This window comes from Sinocyclocheilus rhinocerous, unplaced genomic scaffold, assembly GCF_001515625.1.
Source record: "Sinocyclocheilus rhinocerous isolate Xijiao unplaced genomic scaffold, SAMN03320098_v1.1 scaffold2743, whole genome shotgun sequence".
Lineage (NCBI taxonomy): Eukaryota > Metazoa > Chordata > Actinopteri > Cypriniformes > Cyprinidae > Sinocyclocheilus > Sinocyclocheilus rhinocerous.
In genome coordinates, this window is record NW_015663513.1 from 147927 (window position 1) to 175546 (window position 27620).

Genomic DNA, 27620 nt, shown 5'->3' on the forward strand with positions numbered 1-27620 from the left:
GTATAGGTTGTGATTTTTATTTTTTTTTTAAAGCAATTTTTTATGAGGAACAGAACAGGGTTTTAACTAAAACTACTAAAAAAAATCTTTAATTGAAAAAAGGTCAAATAAACTACTTAAAATGAAATAATTTTAAGTCGAAGCAGTTTGAATATGGGCAAATGTAAATGAGATTTGTGAAGTAAGGTGGAGGGCAAGATTTTCATGTAATAACAGCTTAAAAATTGGTACCAGTTGGGGTATAGCGCATGAAGTCATATGGACTTTTGTTTGGTTTCATTATGGCAGCTCGAGGTGTGAAATATCTCCTTTTGTGCTCCATGGAAGAAAATCAAGGTTTGGAATCACATAAAGTGTTGGTATCTGATTCAAATTTTCATTGCTGAGTGAACAGTTCCTTGAAGGGAATCAGGCTCAAATGAAAGTCTTTTGTGTCAAGCTCGCTTCTTTACTCATGATGTGTCATTGCTGTCTTTTTGTCTTATCCAGAAGCTGCTCTTCTCATTGGGTGGTTCGTTTTTGTATTACGCAGAGCACTTCAAACTTTACAGTGGCTTTTGCGCCAACCACATTAAAGTGCAGAAGGTTCTGGAACGAGGTACAGCACCGCACATTACACCTCAATCACATCAATCTATAGATTATTACATATTGAATAATTGAACCAATTTCCCTCATTCTGTATGGGTGCTTCTGAAATGTTTTAGGCTGGCAGTGTCACAACACCAGGAGCCGTTGTTGGTTTATCTTTTCATTATTTCCTACCGAGTATTAGTGATTAGCGACTATAAATGTTGAATATAATTTATGTGTGAAGCATTAGCCTGGTTTTCATCTTGGGCAAACTGCCCAGTTAGAAATGAATGAGAGGCTGCCCTGCCCACATTTAAAGTGGAGAACTGTACCTCGGCCTCCTTTTTAATTCATCCCATTACAAGAGGAGAGCAATCCTCAGAGCAGCCCCTGAAATTGCACTTTGAAGGCTATAAGAAACAACACGCTCTGTTTAACCACTGCGGGGTAAGGACATGAAACGTGGCGCTTGCACTGCAGATGCAAAAACAGGAGTGTGTGTAGCCGTCTTGCAATTATATATTCTCACACACTGCTTCTGTTGTGCCAAGGTTTCCGTTTGCAAAGCGAAAACGACTTTTTGTGTCGACTTGTTAATTGCCTGCCAATTGCTCCCTGAAGTGTCAATCCATCTGGGGCGAGGAGTGCCTCAATTACTGCTCTAATAGCTCCTCTTGATTTGAACGACAATGCGAGTGATAAATGTATCATTCTGCGTGCTGTAGATGCGGTGGTGGTGGTGGTTAACTCCCCTCACAAACTCCTGCCAAAACACTCGTTCAGTGGAGGTACGATCTAGATCCTTGCTACTCACCTTGGTGTTGTTCATTGTCTGCAGTGGTGCATTTATACTGCAGTGGTTCTAACGAGGTGTCAGAGAGCCTGTGCTGCCTCCTTGTGGATGGATTTTGTGCCCTGTGTGCATTGCCTAAAGCCATTTACCTGCGGCGGCCATTAAGAACATGTTATTTCTAGCTCGGTGGGTGGTGCTGGCATTTATGATTTCTCTTTTGTCTTCAGCTAAAACAGATCGGTCGTTTAAGGAGTTCCTCGATGCAAGGAATCCAACCAAGCAGCACTCAACCACACTAGAGTCCTACCTAATCAAACCGGTGCAAAGAGTACTGAAATACCCCCTGCTGCTCCGCGAGCTGGTGTCTCTAACGGACACGGACAGTGAGGAACACTACCACCTCACAGGTAGAGGGCTTGCTTTCGCTCACTGTCTAGATGTCTGGTTGTGGGTCGGTTATTGAGAATTAAAGGGGTCATATGATGTTGCTAAAAATAACATTATTTTGTGTATTTGGTGTAATGAAATGTCTTTATGCAGTTTGAAGTTCAAAAAACACATTATTTTCCACATACTGTACATTATTGTTTCTCCTATATGCCCCGCCTTTCTGAAACGCGTCGATTTTCTTCCAAAAGGGGACACGACTAGAAATCAAAGTAGTTTTGCTTTCACAACGAAACACACGGCGGGCTAGAGTAAGCGGAGGCCGGCGGCTAGAGTGAGCGGCAGTGGGCGGGCTTGAGAACGGTGCGGATTTGACGAAGGAGCGGCCGGCGGGCTTGCGGCAACCACATGTGACGACACGCGGCTGGACTCCGCTTCGTCCACGGTGAAAGCCGATCCGGCAATCCACAGCGCACAGTTGATGTATTTCCTCAGCAACCAGCACAGAAAGGAAAAATTGAAATCGCATCATATGACCCCTTTAAATAAAAGTTTACACAAGATATTTTCACAAAATCCCCAAGCTGTCCGTTTACGTATATATGAAAGCATGTTGTGACCAGAGCCCAGAGCTTTCAAAATAACATTTATTGTGTTGTGCAGAAAGTTTTCAATTACATGAGGATAAGCAAATGATTGAAAATGTAATTTTTATGTGAGCTAAACAGATGGAAGACAATTAATTATTCCCAGTAATGTTACTAAGGTCTGATAAGTTTTTTTTTTTTTTTTTTTACTCCAGTTTGAGTTCACACAGTAATTTTGACAGCTGTTTTTAGAAATCAAAGCCCAGAATAAATTATTTTAAGACCTTTTTTTTCTTATTACAGAGGCACTGAAAGAAATGGAAAAAGTCGCAAGCCACATAAATGAAATGCAGAAGATCTATGAAGACTATGGTGCAGTATTTGACCAGCTGGTAGCAGATCAAAGTGGCACTGAGAAAGAGGTACAGCTGCACATACAGTCTGAACACATCTGGGTAATCCCTTGATTTAACAGGATACAGGATATTCAATCATCATCTGTCTCTCTCTTCCTTTTTTGTCTCAGGTCACAGAGATTTCTATGGGACAGTTCCTCGTACATTCCTCAGTGATCTGGCTCAACCCGTTCCCATCGCTGGGCCGTATGAAAAAGGATCCTAAGTTGAATGTTTTTGGTGAGGCTCTGGTCTTTTCCCATGAAACCATATTTTTATATAAAGCATATTTCCCATGAAACCTTATTCTTATCTTTCCATGTGCCAAAATAAATGTTTTATCTTAATATTTTAAATAAATAATGCAAATATTAAGATTTATTTTGTCACGCGACACTCAGATCTATAAAAAGCTCTGTGTGAAGTTCAAGCTAAGTATGTTAGGCTTGCTTCAGATATATTGGCAGCAGTTCTGCAGCCTCAAAAACAAAGAATTCTGTCGTTTTCTAAAATTAACATTTCTGCTTGACTCATACAATCTCTGATTTGATTTATTAGTTTTTAAGAGAGCTGTGATACTGCTGTACAGGGAGAATAACAAAGTGAGAAAGAAGATGGTAAGTCTTGTTTTCACATACTTAGCAGTTCCTTAATGGGGTCACTTTATTTTATCATTACATTTTTTTTCCTGCATTACATTGTGACAAGTTTAGAAAACAATCCTAAATATGAATTCGGGCAGTCATGTTCAACCATTAACATAAACATCCAAATTTTGGAACAAAATGTTTTAACAGATTACTTTTCATTAATGGTGTTTTGAAATCACATTTACATAATACAGTTTTAATATTTTAAAAATAGATATAAATAGTCTAAAATAAGTCTTATGTCATGCTTTTGTTTGCCAGCCAACTTCAAAATCAGCCCACGGAGAGCAGGATCCATTCAAGTTTCGCTGGCTCATTCCCCTGTCAGCACTACAGGTTAGACTGGGCAATACAGCAGGTAAGAGACACATCTGGCTTGTATAGATGATCATAGATTTGTACATGTACAAATAATCAGCCTTTTGCGTTTTCATGCTGTCTGAAGACACAAACTGCATCTGGGAGCTGATCCACACCAAATCACAGAAAGAGGGCAGGCCTGAGACGGTGTTCCAGTTGTGTAGCAGGTTGGAATTGCCTACTTGGACATTTCAAAACTTAGTGTCCCATTTATTCCATACGGAGCTTAACATTTAGCATTTTCTCATTTGCAGCACCCCAGAATGCAAAGTGAATATCATCAAGGTGATTCGCTCCATCCTGCGGGAGAACTTGCGTCGAAACATGCAAAGAGTTGAGCAACAGCCTGAGAGAACCTGTAAAAAGCGGCTAACTCCCCTTCGAAAAACTCTGCCAACTTCTGCTAAGCTAGGTCAGCGTGACCTCCCCTTTACTTACATGTCTGGGCTACAATGGAAGTTGCCAAAATTGTGACGCATGGAAGTGTTGATGCATTTTCCAAGGGAAATTTACTGGTAAAAAAAAAAAAACCTGCAAGCTGTCTTCGAATGTCAGAGAACCTTTTTAAATATATAACAAAGGTCATAGCAACCAATTCCCTCTAAAGTGCCAGAACAAAGAGATTTGAGTAGCTGTGCAGCAAGTTAAGAATAGAAATAGGGTGTCTGTCAAGTGTCGCAATGCGTTTCAGCAGAGATACTGCACATCAACAATATATCTTAAACAAGATCTCAACATTCATGACTGCATTCATTTGTGCCCCATAGGTTCTTCTCGACTCTTTTTGCTCTCCAAGCAGCCTTCAGATGACAGTTCCAACCCCAACAATGATCTTCTGGGGCTGTCTCTACCAGATTCAGATTCAGCCAGTGTAAGCAGTGGAACCACCAGCAGTGCCAGCGCTCCCCTGGATCAGCCGTCACGTCACGCCCAGAGCGGCCTCAGAGAATCCAACATCATCAGTGACCAGGACAATGAGACCAATGACCAGGAGTGGCGAGACTGTCCCAGTGCTATCGAGGCCCAGTTCTGCAGGCTTCGGCTGACCGAGGAGGCCTCCCAGGCGCCTGCTCCCCATGTGCTTCCAGAGAGTGGAGAAGTGGACACTCCAGAAAGGCAGTGTTCTATAAAGCGAGCTCACTTCAGCGCGGTAAAACGCAAGCCTGGCAGAGGCACGAGTAGCTTCAGACGCAGCCAGGCAGCCCTACTGAACATGCGTCGACATAGCCACTCTTTGGACAGCCAGACTGAGACAATGGCAAATAGCGTGGACCTTAACTCACTACTGGAGAAGGAGTTCAGCGTGCAGAGCCTGACCTCTGTTGTCAATGAGGACTTCTTCTACGACAACACCGCGGAGGCAAAAAACGTGACCACTTCATAGTGGTGTTGAGCCACATTATCCCACGCAGCCTTTCTAAAGTTATTAGCCAATTCAGGGAAGCAACTGAGGCCAGACAATTCATTTGGACCTTTTGTGGAACCACAGTTTGACAGACCTTCCTTCAAAATGGTGTTGTGTTTCATAATTCTCCATGATCCACAGCACTGGCCACATTGCAACTGTTTTGCACCAGAGAACCAAATTACATGCCTTCACTCTTTTTACATGGCATCCTGATGCAAAACTAAGACCAGTGTGCTCTCCCACACACATACTAGGAGCTATCCAGCTACAAGAACTGAATTCTGTCAGGTTTTTTAATTTTGCCTTGTGTTTTGGACACTACATATGCTTCTTGTTTTAAATCTAAGCATTGCTTCTATTTTTGTCATGGGTTTGCTTTGTATAAACTATTTTATTTATTAGTAAGTTTCTTTTTATATTTCTTTTTCACAGGAATCCAGAATGTCGGGTTAAGACTTTGGCAGGAGATCTTCAATGGACAAAACTACTCATACTTTTGTTACAAAAACATGGTCAGTTGTAAACAATCAATCAAGACTTTAAATGTGCTATGCTGGAAATGTAACTCTGAATAAAGCCTGCAGTTGTCCTTTTTTCAGAATGTTTAAATGTGTAAATAGTATTTTTTTCATGGATTATTGTAACTTAATTTTAAGAGTTTATATACTGTTGACACTTCACAGCCAAAAACTGTAATAAAAAGGTGTCTGATTAAATTGCTGGATTGTTTTTGTCTTGATTTCCTGTTTTCTGCAAAAAAGCAGCAACATTTTTTTTGTTGTTTGATAAAAACAAAGGAATAAAATGCACACAAAGTGACAGACAACTGAATCACACTTTCAGCATTTGATTTGAACAATATGAAGACAAGAGTCAATGCAAATCTTATTAACACACATTAAAAAAGTATAGGAAAAAATAATTTATTCATCAGTCAAATTATTTTTAGGTAACAATGGCAAATGTTTTTTTCTCTGACAGATGATTGTCAGCCTCTAGCTGTAAAATGATTAAAGCATTCCCATAGCTGCTTTATGATATGACAGGTTTTCTGGGCAACCCTCTCTCTTCCTCAATTCAATACAGAGAGGGTGACTAGGAACTGGAATTGATTAATGTAATTTTCCTTCCTACCTACAAAACAGCTTTGTGATAATTCACAGTGTTCTTAAACTATATCGCCCATAACTTAAATTTAATCCCCTTGCATTTTCTAAAATCCTTTTTTAGCTGAAATTTTTCAGCTGATGCTTCATTTACCTCACTGCTGGCTAGTCTTTTACATTCCGCAAGCAAAAAAAAAAAAAGCCAAACATATTCATGCCATGATGAAACTCACCATTACGAGTCTGCTGCGTTAGTGGTTGTCGTTAACATTTTCCTCTACTGTGGTGTGAAGGTTAAGTCCTTTACGGTTGTTTCCCAACTGTCTCTTTGCCTGATGCTTGAGTTTCAGTTCCTCTCTGAAGTCATAGTCGATGAGGCCTTGGTTCTCCTCACAAAGCTTACTGTAGGCGTCTGCTAAAGCCCTGAATTCAGAAATAGAGATCTCTGTGGGCCGCAGTGTGGGATCCACATCAGCACTGCGCAGCAACTCTTCCGTCAGTTCTTGACGCTGAGACTCTGGGAACAGCATCCTGCAGCAAAGAAGAAAAAAAAAAAACAGTCATCACATGCTGACACAATGAGTTAACGTACAAAACTTGAGAAGTGGCATGGAAGTGACGTTATATGGTCTGTGCGGATGTTCGCTTAGCGCTTGTCAAATTAGAAAAGCAGCGACACAGTTTGTTGCTGGTGAAATTACAGATGTTTTCCCTCACATTCCTCACTTCAGTGACACTAATTGTCGAGCTCCTTTCCCAACTTCCAGCTCCTGAAGAGCCAACTTCCTGCAGCATTGAGCTCCAACCTGCCCCAACACACCTGCCTGGAAGTTTCTAGTAATCCTGAACGCCTTGATTCGCTTCAGATTCAGCTGTGTTTAATTAGGATTGGAGCTGATCTTTGAAGGACAGTAGCCTTTCAGGAGCGGGACTGGAATAATTTCAATGTATGTATTTAATGTTTTGCTGGATGAACACTCAACACCAAGGTACACAACAGTACAAGCAATTGTGCGTACTGTACTTCGTATCTCTGTATCCACCCTGACTAAAATCCATGAGAATAGAGGTAAAGAGAGAGGAGTTTGGGAAAAGTCGTTTACAGAATGCCAGGGAAATGCTTACTCAAGTCCTCTGCGGCAGTGCTTCCTCCGGAACTGGAAGGCGTTCTTGACAATCCTCTCGACCAGCTTAAAGGGCTGCTGGATCTGGGGCTGAGCCAGCGGAGTGAAGTGCACCACCCCCACATCCACCTACGCAGGGTGACGAGATGAAAACACACACAGACACACACACAAACACACACAACAGTGTTACAGTCAGACCTGGAGACCATTTTCACAAGCTACTCCCACTCGAGTGAGGGGGAGAAACAGAATGGAAACTAGCGGCAAGAGGGATATACGAGTGAAGAAAAGCAGAGGGTTGGGAGAGGAGGCTGTGGGTGATGCTGCACGATGACAAGCCAGTTCCGGTTGCTACAGTAACACCTGTTTGAAGGACCATCAAAACAAGCCTCTTCAAATGTGAATAGTAAGTCTCTTGTTACACTGTTGCTTCCTAAATGTTCTTATATCCACAGTCTAGTGATGATGTAGGGGATGCTTCAGCTTCCATCTCCCCTGGTTCTCTGATCAGCACTAAAAGGACAGTGCTTCTTTTCATTATGCAAAATCGACACAGACATCTGCTGTGCCCAGGCTAAAACCTGTTTCTCTTGTGTAATTGTAGCAGGAGGCATAATTTTGGTAGCTCCAAAACCACTTACCGACCTGTAGCAGAACAAATTGTTTATCTGTATTAATCCAGAGTGTGGATTCTGAATTTAATCGATTAAGTGAAGCTCAACGCTAAACACCTAGGGGATATAGTAGTAATAATTTGCCTTAAATTATAAAAATGTGCTGGAATGCCCCCAGAATGGAGACATGTGATTAAGATAACGGAGATACGGATGAAAATGTAATTAGTTAGGTGATAAAGACAAAAAGCACATTTATTTGTCCTGCATTTCAGCAGCATGCCGTACTGTGATTTAATATACTGTAAACCCATCTGGTTGTGTTGCAGTCATGCAGGACTCTTGGCTTCCTACTTTGGCTAGATTCTTCCACTTGGGCTCATTTTAAATAAATTACGAGCAGGATACAAGGCTTTGAAGAGCCCTTCTGGTGTTTAGGGTTACAAAACAGCAATACACTGGAGATGACAGAGAAGGAAAGATGTGACGAGAGCTTTCAAAAAGCATTGACTCATCTGCCTCGGCTATGCAGAAGGAGATCCAACATTCAAGAAATCAATTTGGCCACCTGTCATTTACCCAGCTTGGGATGCTGGTTTTAGAATGACACACTTCATCCCTTCCCTCCGCGAAGGCGTCTGAAATTTTGACCAGGTAGATTCAAGTCCCTAAGAAGTCACAAAGAAACACTGAGCAATATGAAATATTTACAGCTCAGGATTTAGAAGCAACCGCATAGAGTTATGTATGTATATACACAAACTAGATTTCCTGTAATATACCCCCCTCCCCTTTCCTCAAGTTTAATCCTGGTAATAATGCAGAACACAAATGGCCTATACACACAGATATGGGTCAATTTCAGCAAAAACTGTCATTAATAACAGTTGTAACGGTTACTTGTAGGCCTAATGTGTGCAACTGTTACAAGTACAAGTAAAACTCAACAGCACCACTACACTATATATTTACTAGGGCTGGGTAAAAAATATGGATATCTCAATATTAATCGATTCTTAAATCCCAAGAATCAGTTAATGAACGGAACACTGATTGAAGGGCACTTCCCAACCAATTAATAGCAATAAGCATTGTGCTTTGGTACTTTTAATATGAAACAAAGTGTCAGATTTCAAATTCTGTCCATTGTATTGCAGTATTTAAACAATAAATGCCGTTTATTGGCACTGTTTAATGTGGAGTGACAGATCGCTGTAGCGTCTCAGTTCAACAGACGCGGCAGCGTGAGGCGCACGTGAGCTGATCATCTCCTCCACATTAATACCAGTTTCAGCACAAAATAAACATGACTAAACATCCGAAGGTAAGTTAAAAGAAAGAGTACAACTTTACAGTCCGTATCCTGTCTCATGTAATCGCTCAAATCAGTGTTTCAGCGGCGCAAACACGTCAAAATATAACGGCTTGTAAACAATGTCACGTAACGTCACATTTACCTCAGAAAAAACAACGTTATTAGGTGAAAAATAAACTGTAGAGAGGGGCATTTAGCTAAATACTGTATATGCACCATATAGCCTAACATATTTATTATAAAATTTACTGTTCTTCAGTGTTTAATTTGTTTGAATAAATCCATCAAGTTTTTATGACAGCCACCATTTAAATGTTTATATTTCAAAAAAACGAATTGAAGTAGAAATATTATTATGTAATTGTAACTTTATTATTTAAAAAACTTAAAAACAGTTGTATAGCCTACCTACAAATCAGTCAATTTTAACCTTCAATTTTATTTTATACTAATGTAGTACCAACTGACTATCATGTATATTTTAAAGCATTAGTTGAGAGATTTTTTTTTCCTTGAGAAAATTTGACATGTACTGTACTTGATATATATCCAAAATAATCGATATTGAATCGAATCGGTAATCGAAATGAATCGCAAGCATGTGATTGAGAATCAAATCGAATCGTGAAATTTGTGTCAAAACCCAGCCCTAATATTTACCCCCTACTGTACTGTATAGGTTCCCTTTCTCATTTGCACCTAAGTGCAAGTGCCCCCTAATACAAAGGGTGTGAATTTTAATTTGTCATTTAAATGGAGAATGATCAAATTGAGGTGGCAGTCCCTCAGGGCTATCTGAGTAACCATTATTTCCTTCACATAACTGACAGTGAAACAATGGAGTATGCGGCTGGAAATGCATACAGTAAAGGAGAAAATAGTCCCGCAATGAGTAGGTATACATTAATCATGACAGCACTTTCAAAAGACAACCACTCTTACTTCAGCTCAGATAAGGAAGCGGAAAGAGAGAATGTAACCAGCGCAGGCTGACAGGGCTTTTGTCAGTGAGGCTTGTTTTTACTGTGGGAATGGCTCGTCCTACGCTTTATGAACAGCCCAAGGCATTGATGGGAACCAAAGGAACTACTGATGTGCTTTGAGAATCAGATATGAATTGATTCTCATGGAGATTCTCTCCAGACTATATGAGACTATACAGGCTTCTAAGGTGTCTAACTGAAGACACAAGGCGAGATGGACATAAAGGGTAAGCAAGTTAAGAGGGCTAAATGAACAGTGGCCCTATGTTTACGCACTTTACGAATGCAAGATCAATGAAAAGCATTCCTATTTTATTGAACAGTAAAGTCACAAGAAAAAGCACAGAGGCAATAAATCAAGGTCGTGTGGAAACCCATACACTTCCCTCTTGCACAGCAGAGAGTAATTTCCATTTATTATCATGAATTTAAACAGCCATTTCTGTAGCAGTTGCAGTAAGACCATTTTGACATCTGCATTACAGGCAGACAGCTACAGCAGGGTAATGAAATGTCTCCATCAGCAGCTGTGAATAACAAATGGATCTCATCCTAAACAATAAAAAAGCCCACCCCCACCCCGTCTCTCAAGAAATTACAATTTCGATGTCCATCTCAAGCCTTTGCACATGATAGCTAGAGGTGATCAAATCAAGGCACCATGCATATAATTGCTTTCTGTGCCTTCACACGTCAGTTCCCGACACACACATTCCCTGGGTACATGTTAGCGGCACCCCTTACACATTGTTTACACATTTTAGTTAGTTATTTTCCAGCAGCAGCACTTAAATGCACAAGGTGAGGACACACAAACCAGCAACAACATTTTTAAACCCCACTAGGGCCTAAATGCATTCAAATGAAGATCGTCACCACTAAATATAAGAGTATAAGGCTACACCTTCAGCTTGACCTGTGTAAAAGTACTGATTTTGACTTACAGCTCCAATATTGATAATTTTTAGTTTTTACAGACAGATAGATAGATTCAGTTTTGTCCTTCTTTGCCCTCTTTGTCATTTCTAAACCAATGCCATATAGCCACTCCCACCCTGCAGCGAGGAGAGGACGGATGGAGGACGGCAGGGGTGGGGGGTGTAGGGGTTTATAGGGGCAGCAGCTGTGAGTTCATCCTCCTGCAGAGTGAATGTTCCTGCTCAGTGGCTAGTCATATTATGATTAGGGTGATTGTGGTGCATTGCCACTTTAGTGAAACTCCTTTAATAGCAGGTGAAAGGGCCATGCCTTTTGTCCACTACCCACACAGCATGTGCTTTGAGAAAAAAAAACATGCATGCATATAAATATTACATTATATATATGCATGAAACAAGTGTCAGTGTCTACTGCCTGTAGAACAAAATGACAAGAAGCAAAAATATTGCTTCTCTAATAAATTTATTTCCATTTCATGATGTTTCAAATCATTTTAGGGATATTTCGTTATTTTTTCTTTTTAACTGGAAAACAAAGATGCTCAATAAGGATTTACTTCCCCGTTAAATTGATATATTTAAAATCCAAAACATTTAATCTATGCAGCTTAAATCAGCTAATAAACGGCATTAAAATAGACCATCATTCGTGCATCTTTGAAAACAGCATCGTCGCTCCATCACTGATGTCCTGTAATATACCGCTGCTGCTGAAGACACGGATGACACGAACGGATCGCCAACGACACAACTACGGGCGTCTATACTCTGTTTATGTATTTAGCAGTGTGTGTACTTGTGTGCTCGGAAACCTGACGCGTCATAGCTCGCTCTGCACCAGCTGAGGTAAGGACAGGATTTCTGCATTCCGCTCCGTATTAGAAATAAACCGTTCAGCCTCCACTATGAGTCATAACCTAAAAGATTTCTGTTATTGCCTTGGTAAAAACAAAGGAAAATGAAAACGTGCTGACAAGTTGTGTGCTTGTGTGTCTGAAACGATACTTTATTTCCTTTACCTGACCCTATGGAAAACAGAATCAGACTCCAGTTATCAGGCATGGCAACAACGCGTGCATGTTCGATCACTCCACTAATAACTCAGTTCTCCAGTAGAGATGTGGGTATGAGGCACGAACCTGCTTCCTCATCATCCTGTGTGCACACTTCTCTTTGTTCCCAGTGTGCTGGGGGAGGAGGAGGACACTCGTTTAATTCTCTCCCTTATTTCCTCAGGCAGGCGGCGGTGCTGAGGAGTCTCTGCCGTCGCAGTTGCAGCCGAAGGAGAGGGGACTAGGCAAGCTGGTGTGAATGTTGGCCGAGTTAAGGAACGCGGCAGGATGGCGTCCACGGGCACGCAGATCTTCGCCTTCGTGCTGGCATTGCTAGGCATCCTAGGTGCCACGGTGGCCACGTTACTGCCTAACTGGAAGGTGAGCGCGGATGTTGGCTCCAACATCATCACTGCCATCTCGCAGATGCAGGGGCTGTGGATGGACTGCACCTGGTACAGCACTGGCATGTTCAGCTGTACGCTAAAATACTCTGTGCTGGCACTGCCCGCATACCTCCAGACGGCACGCACCACTATGGTGCTCTCCTGCGTGCTGGCAGCGCTGGGACTGTGTTTGGCCTCTTTGGGTTTAAAGTGCACTCGCTGGGGTGGGGGATGGCGTGCTAAACGTCACGCTGCCATGGCCGCCGGCACCTGCTTTCTGGCCTCTGGCTTTCTCTGCCTTGTCCCTGCCTCCTGGTACACAAATGAGGTTATTGTCAGTTTCCTGGACGCCAATGTGCCAGAAAGCAACAAGTTTGAGCCGGGCGGTGCCGTCTACGTAGCCTTCATCTCGTCTGGTTTCCTTTTCGTGGGTGGATCTATTTTCTGTCTGTCCTGCTCGGGGAAGCGACACGGCCCCCAGGATTTGATACTTCTCCCTCCGGACAAACTCCTCTTGCAGCAGCAGCAGCAACTGCTGCAGCAACAGCAGCACCAGGACCAGCTCCAGCACCAGTACTGCTCTCTCTCCCCACTGGATAACAAGACTGGCTACAGTGTGCAGGACTACGTATAGGGGACCGGTAGTTCTGCAGCAAGACAAGTGCAATGCACTGCCACTCCACCTCTTGGCTCTCGTGATTACAACATGAAAGGGCGAGAGGGACCGCAACTTTGAAGCATTTCCCTTATCGTTTCCGTCTCTCCCCTTTTTAAGATCAACAAGCACAAAACGGTGGAAGTATTCCCTTAAGTGACGTCTACGAACAGACGGATCGTGAATACTGAGGGGCGAGCGGCAGCAACGCTGCAGCTAAAGCGGTGTGAAAGACTGAGCAAGACGATAAATAAATGCACATACCCAGCATCCTAGTAAATCGTTTTAAAGTGTTCCTCTGGGAACGGATTAGCAACAAGGGAATGTTTCTGCTACTTCAAATCCCACCCCCCTTCCCAAAGATCTGAACTCAGAAGCAATCGTTTAGCTGCTAACAATCGTTTGGTAACCTCTGTTGAAGTAAGATGGCAATATGTCTCTAAGAGGCAACAGTATGGGAGAGCCCTTGTGTGGGAGATTCTTTGCTTTTCTTTCTATTTGAGTAATGGTTATGTTAATGAAATCTCTTGTCTTATTTTGGTAGCTGATAGGATGATTGATATTCTGCCTAAGCATGCTTTCTGGAGCCTGTGCATAATGCAGTGGAATGCCTGATGTAGACTGAATTGTAGCCATATAGTCCGTGCCTAAAGAGCTGTAGTACATACACCGCTGAAACTGTTTGGAGAGAAGTAGGAGGAGAGAGTGAATAGGGGTTGCTGGGCCAGGCATGTATGGGAAATCCATATCGAGGCTGAGGACGATGTAATGTTGTGCTGTTTGCCCCAGACAAAAGCAAGCTGCCTTGAGCTCAGGGCATGCTGTTTGCCGCTATATCACGCGCACACTCATCGTGCTGCATGTGTGCTTTTTACTCATGCTGCTACTCTCACTGCCATGGAAACGGGATTCTACACCCAAATACATGTATTGTCTAGGGGTCGTGTCTTTCTGCACACTCAAGAGGATGGTGGTCCTGTCTGTAAGGAGCTGGAGGCTGTCATAAATCACTCCAGCCAACAGCAGAGGATCGGTGTTTAGACACCAAGCCTCTGCAACACCCCTTCTCTCAGATGGGAGGGTCCGTACCCTGCTGACCACCTCCGAGCTTGAGAATATGATCAGTAGACAATATACGTGCAGCAGATTTGTTTAACAGACATAACATCAACAAAGACGAGATTGAGTTTCAGTAACTGGCAGTGTTTTTATGGAAGCATGTGGCACCTGATAAGGCTGCAATCTGCTTGGGTCCACTCTCACAGGAAGTAGATCTTTTTTTCCAAATTTGAATAAGCAGCCACATTCGTCTATAAATGCATCAGCAGTGCATCTGCTGACAGATTGTCACCTACAAGGGGCTCTTTACGTCACCTAAAAGGAATATTTCAGGTTATTCATGGCCATCATCTGTGGCACGCTGTCGATTATGAGAAAAAGGGAAACAGTTAAACATTTAAAGTGTTTATTTATGGTGCTGCTCACACACCTTCACCCATAGGATAGTTCACCCAAAAATGAACACTTTGTCATCATTTACTCACCCTCAGGTTGTTCCAAACCTGTATGAGTTTGAACTCCTACAGATTTGGAACCTGTATGAAGTCAGGAACTGTTTGGTTACCAACATTCTTCAAAATATCTTCTTTTGTGTTCAACAGAAGTTCACACAAGTTTGGAACCTTAATTGATGAAAAAAAAAAAAAAAAGTTCATTTTTGGGTGAATAATCCCTTTAAATGCATATCCATTTTAATTGGCTTGCCACTGATGCATTTTTATATGAACTTAAACTTGGTCAATTTTTGTCTCTGTTAAACAGAAAACATGTCACAAATACTGGCCATAGAGATTTTACTATTCATTTAAGTAGGGGAAACTTCATTCTCTGCCTCCCTCAGTGCACGCCATCCCGTTCTCCCCGAGCGCTTATGGATGTTGCCTCTGACAGCCAGAACAGTTGCATGTCATGTGCAAATTTGCCAATGCATGTGTACACACAAACACCCCCTCATAAGCATGCGCCCTCCCCTGCATATATAACTTGTGCCAAGAGTGAAGTAAGTGTGTGTTGTGCTTGGATGCATCCATGCATTTCTATGCTGCTGAAGGGAGGAATGCAATTTCAGTGTTGTTCTGCTCTGGCAAAAAGAGCTTTGGCAGTGATGGATAGCACAGCGCATTCTTCCTCTCAAGCAGATTCCCACAGGCGAGCAGATGGCTGGGCCCAGCTCGCCCCCTGCAGGCGGCGGCGGGCATGCTGCGTGGGCACAGCCAGATTTTGTGCTGCCCCTCTAGGGCAGATTACGCCCTCCTCAACAGACCATGCCAGCTCCTGGACAATAACGACTGCCCATGCACCATTACCGAATGCAATAAGCACTCCTCCTACCCTCCAAAAGTAACGATGCACTGAAATGTTACAATTGTGAATGTGCCAAACTCATGACTACTTTGCAAATGTATGTACAGGTGTACGGTTCTGCTTGCCAAATGCAAGATGATTTAAAGTTTTCGAAAGACTGTCATCTGTACTGGGAGATAATTTATAAATATGAAGTTTATCAACTAAAATATCAACTAATATTAAATTCCAAAGCACAGTAATTCTAGGATCACAAGCAGGTCAAGTTCACTATAGGGCAGGCTTGAAAGGACTGAGATGATTTTTTTAATTGTACTTTGGGATTTCATATTCGTCAAAGCTCTGCAAAGATTGCGTTTATCATTATTAATTTACTGAGAGCACTGTTCAACACCCTAGCATGTTCACAGCAAATCTTCTTCATAAGAAGACAAACATTTACACCTTTAATTGTGTAACCTCATTTGAAAGCAATTTATTTTTTGTTAGCTTAACATGGTAAAAGATACACTGAAATGAAGATGATTATCTGTAGATAGTATTACCAGAAGAGGTTTTGTAATTATAAAGACAAACTATTCATATATTGTTATGGTGCAGCTTGTTTATTAGCACGCTATAGAAAAAAAAAAAGACGTTTCATATGATCCAGACGAAACAAAGTGGCCAATTTAATTATTTCTCATTGGATAAATGCAGCTTATATCTTGGTGGATGCTTCTGCACCTTCTTAATTTTGCAGAGGATACTGTTCAAATATTCTGTACTGTTCTCTCAGTGTGCTTGTGCAAGTAGTTATATTTTTATTAATAAAAATTGGTGTAAGCAGTATGTTCTTAAAAACAACTAAGTCTTATTTTAATTAATTTGTGCTGTATTGTTCATTTGAGGACAACACTTCAGCAACAAATGGCAAAGATTTGAATAGAACAGGCTGTACGGAACATATTCGTTCATCAGTTCCATTTACTGTAGTCAACATTAAAAATGAATAAATAAAATCAGCATTCATTCATTTCCTAGAAGACCACTGAAAGAGAAGTACTGCAAATCAATATCATTATAAGAGGTGTGTTTATAAACCTTTTACCCCATTTTTTTCAAAGGATGATGCATTTAAATTACAAAGTATACACCATAGTAGTATTTGTATTTGCCTTTAAAATACATATGAATTACACTATTAAGAATAGTAGCAATTTTCATTGATGGGGCTATTTTATATACAGTGCTTAAATGATTAACGATCCATTATGATTTGATGTATGCACTGATCATAGTGCTAAGTCATAGTCCATTAAGTGTAAGACAGCCCTGGCAGATTTTTGGCCATCAAAGTAGGCTTGGTTCTTTAGGTGAATTTTTAGGCCATCTTATTATGGCTCATTACATACTGTACACCCCCAACTACCATATTACATTACACAATGGCAAAATAGTGCATTACATGTCTTCATGTAAGGTAAAGCATTTCAGTCATGTAACACCAGCTAAACTGAATAAAACTGAAGTGTTATACTTCATTGGGCATCAAAACTCCATCAGCAGTAATGGCGAGCCAAGTCCATAGACCATCAATCAGTCAGTGCTAGCACCCCTCACTGCAAGCATTATTATTATTTTCTTTTAAAGGCAGTGTGTTATTTTTGTAATAGGAGCAATGTGGAAGATATAATATGATTGTCAGACACTGTGGTTGACCTTGCCTTGCTGGAAACACTCCTGGGTCTGTACACACACTCAGTACCGTGAGCACAATGAAATGATGATACTGCTCTTGTTTGGTGCATTGTGAACTGCTGAGAAAGGCAGTATAGAACGCCAAGATAAAAGAGCCTGCATGAAAACAATTTTTCTTTTGTTTTGTTTTTTCATTTTCAAAGGTGTAAATAAAAGATTACTGGAGTATGTTTTAGAAAATACTATTTCAGTCTATTAACTTCAAAATTTCACATTTCATTGAATGTGTTACTTGTAATTTGTGAAATTTAAAATTAAATCCTACGCCAAATTTCTTTCAGAGTAGGTCTTACTGTAAGGAACAAACATTTCAGCACTGATTAGTCTTTAAATTTAAAAGACTTAATGTAGTTCATTCAAACATCACACACAGAGGTGAATAATATTAAATAAATATGTGGGAGGAGCTTCGGACAAAAATAGTGCTGTTGTAATGGATAGTATAACAGCAGATAATAATCAAATCTTACATTGGATTTACAATCACATATTTGCAAGATCTCTTAAATATCTTTATTGAAATCTACTAATCAGCTTTGGTCAAATCCAAAGCATTTAATATTAAAATGGGATATTTTTATGGAATCATAATATATTGAGAGTAAGGCTGCAGGCTTTCTGAGACATTGAAATAACCTTCCTTTACTCCTGATACCTCATTTGACCCCATTTATTAAAATGGAGCACTACTTTGACCCCATTATTCACTCTGTGAGGTTTCATTTTCTGTGATGGTCCCATGGTGCTACAGTCAATGGAGAAAAAGAGTTTAATGATCCTTAAAATGGACATAAAAGAAAAAAGCGACTGGCCTTGCTATGTATGGGTAGTTGAAATGACACCTTTTTATGTCCGGGATATCATTTCAAAAAAGCTTTTCTTTTTCTCTCTCTCTCTCTCGCTCTCTTTTTTAAGAAAATAATGTCAGAATAGTGCTCTTGCAGAATAGCAAGTCTCTACAGGAATATATTCTGATAATTTTAAAACATTGTGTGATCCAAAACCATTTGCTGCAACATTCAAAAATGATAGTTTAAATATACTTGTGATCACATTTGAGGAACAGGAATATTTGATAGGATAAGCTGACATGTATTCCATTTTTTGTTGTTAAAAGTAACTGAAGCATTATAAGAATTGAAATGAGATGTGCTCTGCAAAGTTCCTACACCTTTTGACCAATTAATTGAATGACTTTTCCAGTCTTTCGTGATTACTGGATAAGTCTTTTATTTTAAAAATACAGCCTTTTCCAGTTAAAGACAAAACTGCAGCTATCATATACTATAAATCCTCAAAGGCCATAATGTGTCCAAAACAAATCTTCTTTATGTTGTTTTTCTACACATTTTCATGTTCAAATGTCATCCACCCACATGTGTAGCTGTGTAGAATCATCTCCTCAGAGATCGTAGAGGGATGGAGGTGCCAGTGCTTCCATTACTCTTAACATCCAGACAAACATCTGCTTGAGGTACGCTTCACTCTCTCTAAAGATCAATCTCTGTCATGAGCTCATCCTCAAGCTGTCTCCCTCTTACTCGCACTTTCTATCCTGTGTGTGTGGGAAGGACACTGCAGTAGCAGCTGGCTCCATGTCTGCCTCCGTACACGCATCAGCTCAAGGGACGGCAGCCCATCCCCGCGCTTGTGAAACGCGTGGGGAGAAGGGGGGGGGTCGCTACTGAACCACTTTTGCATCTGATGATTTAGAGATGATAATTATATTCATTCAGTCATTCTAAAGAATGCAATTATTCTGTCTAACAGCAGCATTTTACAGGAGACACAATGTGGGCGATGACACAAGTTCATTTGATTGTATTGCAGCTGAATAAGACAAACATGCTAGAAATGAGAACTTTTGTTTAAATATGTCACAATTTAACATTTCCTATAGCAGTCACCGCGTGGGCAAGTGCTGGGGTTAAAGCCTTGCAATGCACCTGGTGGGGGTGTCAAGTGCGATCCGTGACAGAGGAGACCAGCGAGTGCAGCGTGGGCCTGAGGACATACAATGCACAACCAATCACCGTGGACACAAGCCTTCAAGGACAACCATAGTCACTCAATGTGACAGAACAAGGTGCCTTGCAGCGTCCACACAAGACTGCCAGACATAAAAAAAAAGCCACATATAAAAAAAACACCCCTAGTGGCATGCCAATATCAGCTAATGCTCGTGATTATAAATAGAACAACTCAGTCCTGTTCTGAAATGCTGCAGCTAATTCTCTCTGACCTTACAGAGGGGTTCTGCAGGGAAATGAAATGTGGCAAATCTAATAATTCAACCCATAGTGTGAATGTAGTGCTCTAAATACAGTGAATGAGCTACTGCTAATTACCAGCTGCACAATATTCAGTTCTCTAATCCAGTTACTTTGACAAGAGCATAACAGGAGGCTGCGTATTATACACCATGTGTGGCAACTTACTCCCAGACGCATCTTCTCTCTAAACCTTCAATAAATCCTTTTAACTTTTCACAGTGTTCATGTACTGTGATCTCTGGACCAATTCACACATACTGATTTCCAACTGGGACTGTGCATTGGATGACGAAGATACAGGTAAAACTATATTCTGCCAAAAAAAATACATAATAGTGTTTTATTTTAAAACATTAACAATGACTACAGGGGCCTGCACCATGAAGCTAGATGAAACCGACTTTGGGTTAAACAGGATTGGTTTCAAGTTGACAAAACCAAACCAATCCAATTAGGCTCATACAGTTACAAATTAACTTTAAACCTTATATATTGAGTCTTATTTATATTACATATTTCATCATATTACATATTATCCATATATTTATAATTAAACTAAGCTTAATATTAATTGTTAAACTGTAATTGCTAATGTGTAATGAACCAAAGGCATAATTAAACATGAATTATATAAAATAACTATAATAAAAATGCTTTTAGTGTTGATTCTTTTTCAAATTCAAATTATTTTACTGGTAAGTGACCTTTAATTTGGATCAAGAGAACCTGGGGAGTGGCTTAATTAATTAGTTCAGAGATGTGTCTCTTTGCTCACTGCTGTTTAGTCTAACTTGCCGATTGGTTGGCGCAAAGTAATCTAAAACTCACCTGACTAGCCAGCTTAACTGGCTTTATGCTACAGGCCCCTCTAACTTGAATTACAAACAGAGTAAAAAAAAATTATATATAAAATGTTACGATTAAATAGCTATACACAAAGTATAATGCTTCCAAGACCATAACCAGCCATATTTACAATTTCTGGAAAACCTCATCTAAATTGAGGCCAGTAATAGCCACTTACCGAACATTATCAATCTGACAAATCAGAAGAATTTGCAAGGTATAAAAATAGATGTACAAGATCAACAAATATAAGATTTGCTGTGGCAATGCAGTGTTGGTGCAAAAGGGCAAGTTGCTTATCCATCAACTTGCCTAAAACCTAGACCATGTTTATTGTTAATCCCAGAGAAACTACATCATTTTAATACCAGGTTGACTTTAAAAGCAGTATGCAGACTCCACAGCCAACTCAAAGATGACACACACACAACTAATGCTGATTTCAAAAGATGCGAGCAGTCCTCTAGGGTAAGCCTCTTCAACACAGATGGCATTCATACCACCACATCTCTGTACAGCAAATAAACTGGCAAAGGCAAATTTGCAGTAATAAAATCTTGAACTAATATCAAAGAGAATACATTGCTTTTAATGTAAGCATAAAAAGAACACATACATATCACACACCCTATGGACAAAAAACTGTGTAAACTAGATTTTTTTAAAAATGTTCTGAAGAAAATGTGATTGGTGCTTGGCAGCATAAAACTGTCTTCTGGGTGGTTATAAGGGCATTACTAGATAGTCCTGCTGCATCCACAGCACAAACTGTGTGAGAAGAGCAACACGCTGAAGCTGTGAGCAACAGTAATGGCGAATCTTAATTAGTCACTAGAACATTAACTGCATGTTAAGTCATACTCAAAATGCGAACAAGATAAGCAGTTATTTCTCATTTAACACCGATTATTATTCTGCCTTTCCACAAGATTAACGTCTTCCTGACATCAGACACGTGAAGACAAACACCAGTGATGATTAAATGTCATAAAGATAAAGGTCTAAAGGTGAATTCCCCTCATTAAATTTCAGTCAACAAAGAAATTAGATTTTCTCTAAAAATTTGTCTTCCAACAGCACACAGTTTGAAGTTTTTGTTTTTTTTGTCCTGTCAGTACTTATCCCTCAGATATCTTACAAGTGTTAGCCTATGTTTTTCAAAGAGTGCAATTAAGCTTTTTCTCATGGGTATGTCTACAGTGCATCATCACTCTTGTACAATTTTTATCTTGAGATGTTTCAGTAACTTCTTGTGAGAAACCTCATGAAGCAGCATACTTCTTTCATCAGTTGTGTAAAAGCCTTGGTGTGCAATGAAATAATCATCCGTGCCATTTAATCCAAGAAAATGCGCAATTCGTCCCACTTTCCTTTCTTCTCTTTTTCATTACAAAGCACTCTGGCTGGATAAAATATTTACAGACAAGGGAACTTTGTGCGTAAGGTAATTTCTTTTATAGGACCCTCTTATCCACAAACCCCTGGCATTCCCCAAAACTCAAAAATCCAGTGGAGTAAAGAAGCAAGGCTAAAATTTTCAAACGGGCTCTTTTTTCCTTACTGTGCAAAAGAACAGCATACCAAATGCCCTGTGGGCATCATTACACACTAAGCGTTGCCATCTCTGATTCCATATCGAAGACAACATTGACTCTGAGCTCTTCTAATGAGCTAACACCCACATCCTTCCACATGAGCAGTCAAACACAGAGAGATACAGAAACATAAATGGCAGAAGAAAGGGACTTACGTTAGGTTTTGGAACAAAGGCACATCCTGGGATGGTGAAACAGTTTTTGACAGTGCAGAGATACTGAGCCATGACAGACAGACGGCTGCGTTGACGGCTTCCTGTGCTGGCTGTTAACCTCTAGAAATTAAAGAGAGGACAAAGACTGTTATTCTTCCCAACCATTTCATCCCCCAAAAAAAACAACAAACAAAAAAACAACACTCAAATACTTAAGATTAATGTAGTTCTAGATGTACTTTCTGTACTTTTTTTAAAGAATCTAGCAAAGTTCTAACTCGTTACCTAATATTACCCTTTGCATGGTACCCAGCCACCTAGAATTCTTACAAACCAATAAAAAAAACACAATATTTCAAATATTTTGTATTTGCTACAGTGTGCCAAACCTGCTAAAAATGCTATAAAATAAACTGAATTTAGCTTGTTTGTCCACAGCTGTAAAGCTGCAAGACACTAATAACAACTGAAAAAAGCACAGTGAAATCCGAGTGTTAACAGATCAGAGGTAGAATGTTCAGAGGGAACACTTATATTCACTCATTTAATCTAATAACATTTGTTTTCCTGTCAATTTAAGAACTCTTTTTTTAAGATCTTATTACAGTTACTGTTCATATAAAATATAATTTATTGCATAGTGTGCAACATAAAATATTTGATGAAAATGCATATTTGAGATTTAGAGGCTGTAAATTCTGGTTTGCGGGCCTTGTCACATTATGAAGGACTGAAAACAATTTGATTGGTGCTGAATCTTACTGCTTTAGAGTGTTCCAATTTTAGAGAATCAAGATCCATGCAGTTGAAAAACTTCTATGAGTAGATTTGAGTTCAGTCTTATTTGGCGTGGGATTTAATATGGTGGCTTGAGAGAGAGCCTGAAAGTGTGCATGTTTCATGCCAATTTCAAGCTGCGTGACAACAACATAAATATAAAATGACTATTTTTATTCTGCTGTGCCTTTAGGAGTTCTGTGTAAATGTCCTCTTTGCACGTGAAATGAACAACACTGCTTTGTTGCAAACTTGAAAAGCCTAAATTTCATTGTGACATTGGTCGTTAAGAAAGCTACCGTGTGTTTTCATAGTACTATGCACTTTTATTTCAAAAGATAAAGGAAAAATTTTTTCCTCACAATATGAGGAACATAAACTAAAACTGAAAAGAGAAATTAAGGCGGTACTAGTTAGTCTACGATTGATTTCATGCAACAAAAACTCCTGTCGGACAGCAACTACATTTTTAGACCATACTTCTTTAAAACAATGCCTCCAAATGAATAATACCAGGAATAACGGATACTGTTCGACTTACTTCAGCCACCTCTTTCTGGAAGGTCAGTGTAAGCCTTGTACGTCCAAACATAAAGCACCCAGTTCTGTTCGACATCTGCTCCAGCCACTTTATAATGAGAGGAGTCGACACACTAAAGGGCAGATTCCCCATGATGTGCAGGTTGGGGGGTACTGAAATACAAACACACACATTCATAAAGAACCTTTCATGTTCTTTACGGCCGTTCATATAACAACAGAGTACACAAATGATGTTGCTGCCAAACAGCAGCAGGCAGCTGACCTTTGCTAAGCTGGCCCTTGATCCCCCAGAAAAGGCTGAATACTGGATGGCAGACATTCAGGTAAGTTGTCTTAAGCTTGTTTGTTTGTGAATAAGACAGTGGCTGCAATAGGTGCTAAAAAGAGGGGCAATCTAAAAGGTCTGGGGTGTTCTGGGTGTAATGCTTTGCCAGGCCATTTGCAGCGGTGTCGGATAAGAACATTTTGTTCAAGCGAATTCTAGGAAGAACTGGCAACCAATGCAAAGACATGAACAAAGGTGTGAAACGAGAGCTTGGAGATTAACAAGTTAAGCTGCAGCATTTGGGGGGGGGCTTATTTTCTCTGATGATTGATTATTTCAAATAAGAACATATTTAATTAGACTTGTCCAACAAATTATTTTAATGTGTTTATTAATATATACACATAGCATCCTCCAGAAAAATGGCACCCCTGTCAAATATAACCAATAAAATAAATAAATGTGAAATAAATAAATATTCGTTGTCTTTAAAAATGTGTCTCGAAATTATTGGCAACCCTAGAAACTCTCAGGAGTAAATCTCTAAGAAAAAAGTATGTTTCTAAGTTCCACTGAGTGATTGGGAAAACTTACAGGAAGTGGTAAGACATGACTTTCAGTGCGGTATAAATATGAGGTCACTATATAGGCTCAAGTGCCTACATTCAAAGTTATCTAGACAAAGGTAAGTTGCACAATGTATTGAATGAAGAGGTGCCAATAATTGTGTCACAAATTTCTTTTCAGAAAAATAAGTCTCTACTTTACTCAAAATGTCCACTAGTATCCAAAGTACTAGTGACAAAGAGGATAAACAGCAAAGACATTTTTCCAGTGTGTTTTGCTCGTATTTGTCGAGGGTGAAATAAAATAACTCATTCCATAGCGAAGTACTAATTTATTGAACTGTGTTTGAGATCACTTATAATGTTTACCATCTTCCCATGTCTTAGCTATGTGGGCTGGGAACCCTCTCTCCAGTCTGTATGTGAGAATATCTCCATGTGCTATCCTCATTCTTCCAGGAGCAGTCTCAGACAAGAGCTGAACAAACAAAAGAAGACCCAAATACTTCAATATACATGCTTACTCAGCCTAATTATATGATATAAAATTAGAAACAGACACGCACACACATATACATACATAATTCTTCTGTTTCAGATTCATACCACATTATTATAATTTATTTTTTTCTTTAGTCTTAGTTAAATGTTCTTTCTGTTCTCATGTCATATGTGTATGTATGCACCAAGAGCTCCTTAAAAACCAAAACAAATTCCTTGTGTGCAAATAAAGCTAAAGCTAATTCTGACTAAAAATATAGCATACGAGAACTTACAAGTGCCTTGGTGGAAGAGTGAAGTAACATCTCACAGCAAGAACTGGCTAATCTTTCTCAGTCCATTACTGTAGTACTAAACTGTAGTACTAAAAGCAGCTGGTGGTCACACCACACACTGACTGCTACTTTTGATATTGAGCCCTGCTCTCATCATTCCATTTGTCAAATGTCTGTGAAATTTGTTCACTTTATTTATCAATTGTTAAATCTTTTTATGCTCATACAAATAATTTCACATAGTAGATTAGAATTTAAGTTATTTTACGTTTTTGAAGGACGTCTCTTGGTAAATGCTCACCAAGGCTCACAATATTTTGAAATATTATTACGAATTAGAAATGAAAATAGCTAATTTTCAGCTAATCTAGTTTTTAAAATTACATTTGAAAATATATTTAAATAAAAATAAAAACAATTCTTTTTAAATTGTAATATTTCGCAATATTACAGTTTTTAACTGCATCTTTAATTTAAAAGAATGCAGCCTTGGTGAGCATAAGAGACTTCTTTCAAAAACATAAAATTCAAAATCTTTTGACCTATAGTGTTTGTTGGATATCAGGCACTAGCAACTAAAAACATTTGCTTTTGTGTAAAGCAGCTGTATCCACACAACCAGGTGTCATTATAAAGTACCTGGGAGTCTAATATAGGTGAAATTGTATTCATTCTTTTGAATTTATTCGAAAGCATTTATTCTTTTTTTGTTTAAAAACCACTGCCGATACCAATATTTAACAAGCAGGGTGGCCAGTGGATAGAGTGATACCACTATATGTAATGAAAGTTAATGTTAGCACAAATTTAATGTTACCACTTATTTTACACTACATTCCTTTAAAATTCACTAAAAATAATTTGAAAACAGAAAAAGTGCAGTATTCATTGATTGGCCGGTTTATAGATTTTGAAAATGACAGTAAGTGGAATAAACGCCTTTGCTTGCCAGTCTAGCAGCTATCGGTCAATAATCTCAAAATAGTCAAATATTTGAAATGGCCAATTCATCGCTCTATAGAATACATGGATTTATTTGTAAACCTGTAATCCTGGAATAAAGCGTGTGTCCTTCTCCACCACTAATAAGTCTGCTGCTCCAGCTTTCAGAATAGACCTGGTGAGGCCCCCGGGTCCAGGCCCCACCTCACACACACGCGCATCCTTCAGGCAGGCCGCCTGCCGGACAATCTTATCTGAAATCCATAAGCATTTTGTTTAAAGTTGCTGTTTACATTTCACACCCACATTACACAAACACACACATAAACAGTGTGCTACTTTATTGAAATCTATGAAGTCTTGTGAACGCATTTCGAAAGGGAGTGAACAACAGTTGGACTGACCTGTGAGTCTCATGTCTAGGAGGAAGTTCTGAGAAAGCTGTTTCTCTGCTCTCAGATTATACAGCTTGATAATCTCCTTTATGGTAGGCAGAGGAGGTAACCGAAAACAGGCCAGTTTCTGTGTAGCTGCCATCTCCCTTCAGTTAAAATTACAACTGAAAAACATAAGTGTCTTTCAATTACTTGCCTGTTTAAAATAAATATTTTAAAATATTCCTGTTTACTTTAAATAAATAAAAATATCCCAGATTTTCAGTGTAATCACACTTCTGAATGCCTCAGTACAAAGATACATTTTCAACACATAAGGAAGAAAAACAATATCCTCAGTTATAGAACATTTGAGCAGAGAGAGTGTAGTCCTGCATTCACATGTCTATGTTATTTGTCAACTACCACCCAAAATCTCTGGATTTAGAGACTCAACAGGAGATTCGTGATGTTCGGGCAACACCTTGTGGTTAACCGTCTGAACTGCAGTTACTTTGAAACAAACTGTCGGTTTCATACCATAACTGACATTTAAAGCGTTAAAGGTAAAACGTATAGCGTGTGCAGGACTTTTCCAATTTAGGAAAATATTTGTGATTTAATTGTAAAATATAGAATATAATTCAGCAACGTAATTTTCTATATAACAACAGCGCCTATCTGCCCTGGCTCTGAGCACTTAGATAAAACAGAGAATAACAATTTAATTGTATTTAAGTTAAGACACACATCCCTTAGTGGAGAGATTTATAATAAAGACTATATGTTAGCATAATTCTATAAGAAGTGAAGACTGCGACATGCTAATAAACAACACAACATTATTACTCTGTCTGTTTAACACATTTAATGCGCTTAGAAAAGAGTTTTTATTATTTTACTTCTTACTCAGCCACATATTTAAACAACGGCTATCTTCAATAAGAACAAAACTGTTTTAGGCTAAAACACGACACAAACAGGAAACACGTTTTCCTCACCGGTGCAGATGTCTTCCTACAGCGGAGGCGGTTACCCTGACGCTATGATTATTTCCTCCAATGCAGTGCCGACA

At 39.5% G+C, this 27620-nt stretch overlaps 3 protein-coding genes across 6 annotated transcripts in view; 2 read left to right on the plus strand and 1 right to left on the minus strand.

Annotated features, from left to right (window-relative positions):
* Nucleotides 1-5872, plus strand: part of tiam2a (TIAM Rac1 associated GEF 2a) — a 78057-nt gene extending 72185 nt beyond the window's left edge. For all 3 annotated transcript variants that reach the window (XM_016539300.1, XM_016539301.1, XM_016539299.1), the window contains 9 exons: nucleotides 490-598; nucleotides 1594-1773; nucleotides 2644-2762; nucleotides 2867-2975; nucleotides 3294-3352; nucleotides 3647-3743; nucleotides 3831-3912; nucleotides 4000-4157; nucleotides 4513-5872. In XM_016539300.1, coding sequence (XP_016394786.1) covers nucleotides 490-598; nucleotides 1594-1773; nucleotides 2644-2762; nucleotides 2867-2975; nucleotides 3294-3352; nucleotides 3647-3743; nucleotides 3831-3912; nucleotides 4000-4157; nucleotides 4513-5129 — 1530 coding nt within the window. In that variant the 3' untranslated portion in view covers nucleotides 5130-5872. The remainder of the gene's footprint in view (nucleotides 1-489; nucleotides 599-1593; nucleotides 1774-2643; nucleotides 2763-2866; nucleotides 2976-3293; nucleotides 3353-3646; nucleotides 3744-3830; nucleotides 3913-3999; nucleotides 4158-4512) is intronic.
* Nucleotides 5873-5894: 22 nt separating this feature from the next.
* LOC107728964 (mitochondrial dimethyladenosine transferase 1-like) lies at nucleotides 5895-27620 on the minus strand. Its single transcript, XM_016539307.1, has 8 exons — nucleotides 27547-27620; nucleotides 26576-26730; nucleotides 26274-26425; nucleotides 24823-24931; nucleotides 23621-23772; nucleotides 22303-22422; nucleotides 7385-7512; nucleotides 5895-6790 (listed from the first exon to the last, which is right to left on the minus strand). Exons 2-8 carry the CDS (start codon nucleotides 26706-26708, stop codon nucleotides 6511-6513), a joined length of 1074 nt encoding a protein of 357 aa, XP_016394793.1. The 5' UTR covers nucleotides 26709-26730; nucleotides 27547-27620; the 3' UTR covers nucleotides 5895-6510.
* LOC107728965 (claudin-20-like) lies at nucleotides 7653-14305 on the plus strand. Of its 2 annotated transcripts, none has more exons than XM_016539309.1 (2): nucleotides 7653-7792; nucleotides 12473-14305. In XM_016539309.1, exon 2 carries the CDS (start codon nucleotides 12577-12579, stop codon nucleotides 13306-13308), a length of 732 nt encoding a protein of 243 aa, XP_016394795.1. In that variant the 5' UTR covers nucleotides 7653-7792; nucleotides 12473-12576; the 3' UTR covers nucleotides 13309-14305. The 2 variants fall into 2 exon arrangements, with proteins under 2 accessions (XP_016394795.1, XP_016394794.1); XM_016539308.1 differs by lacking the exon at nucleotides 7653-7792 and adding an exon at nucleotides 11918-12082.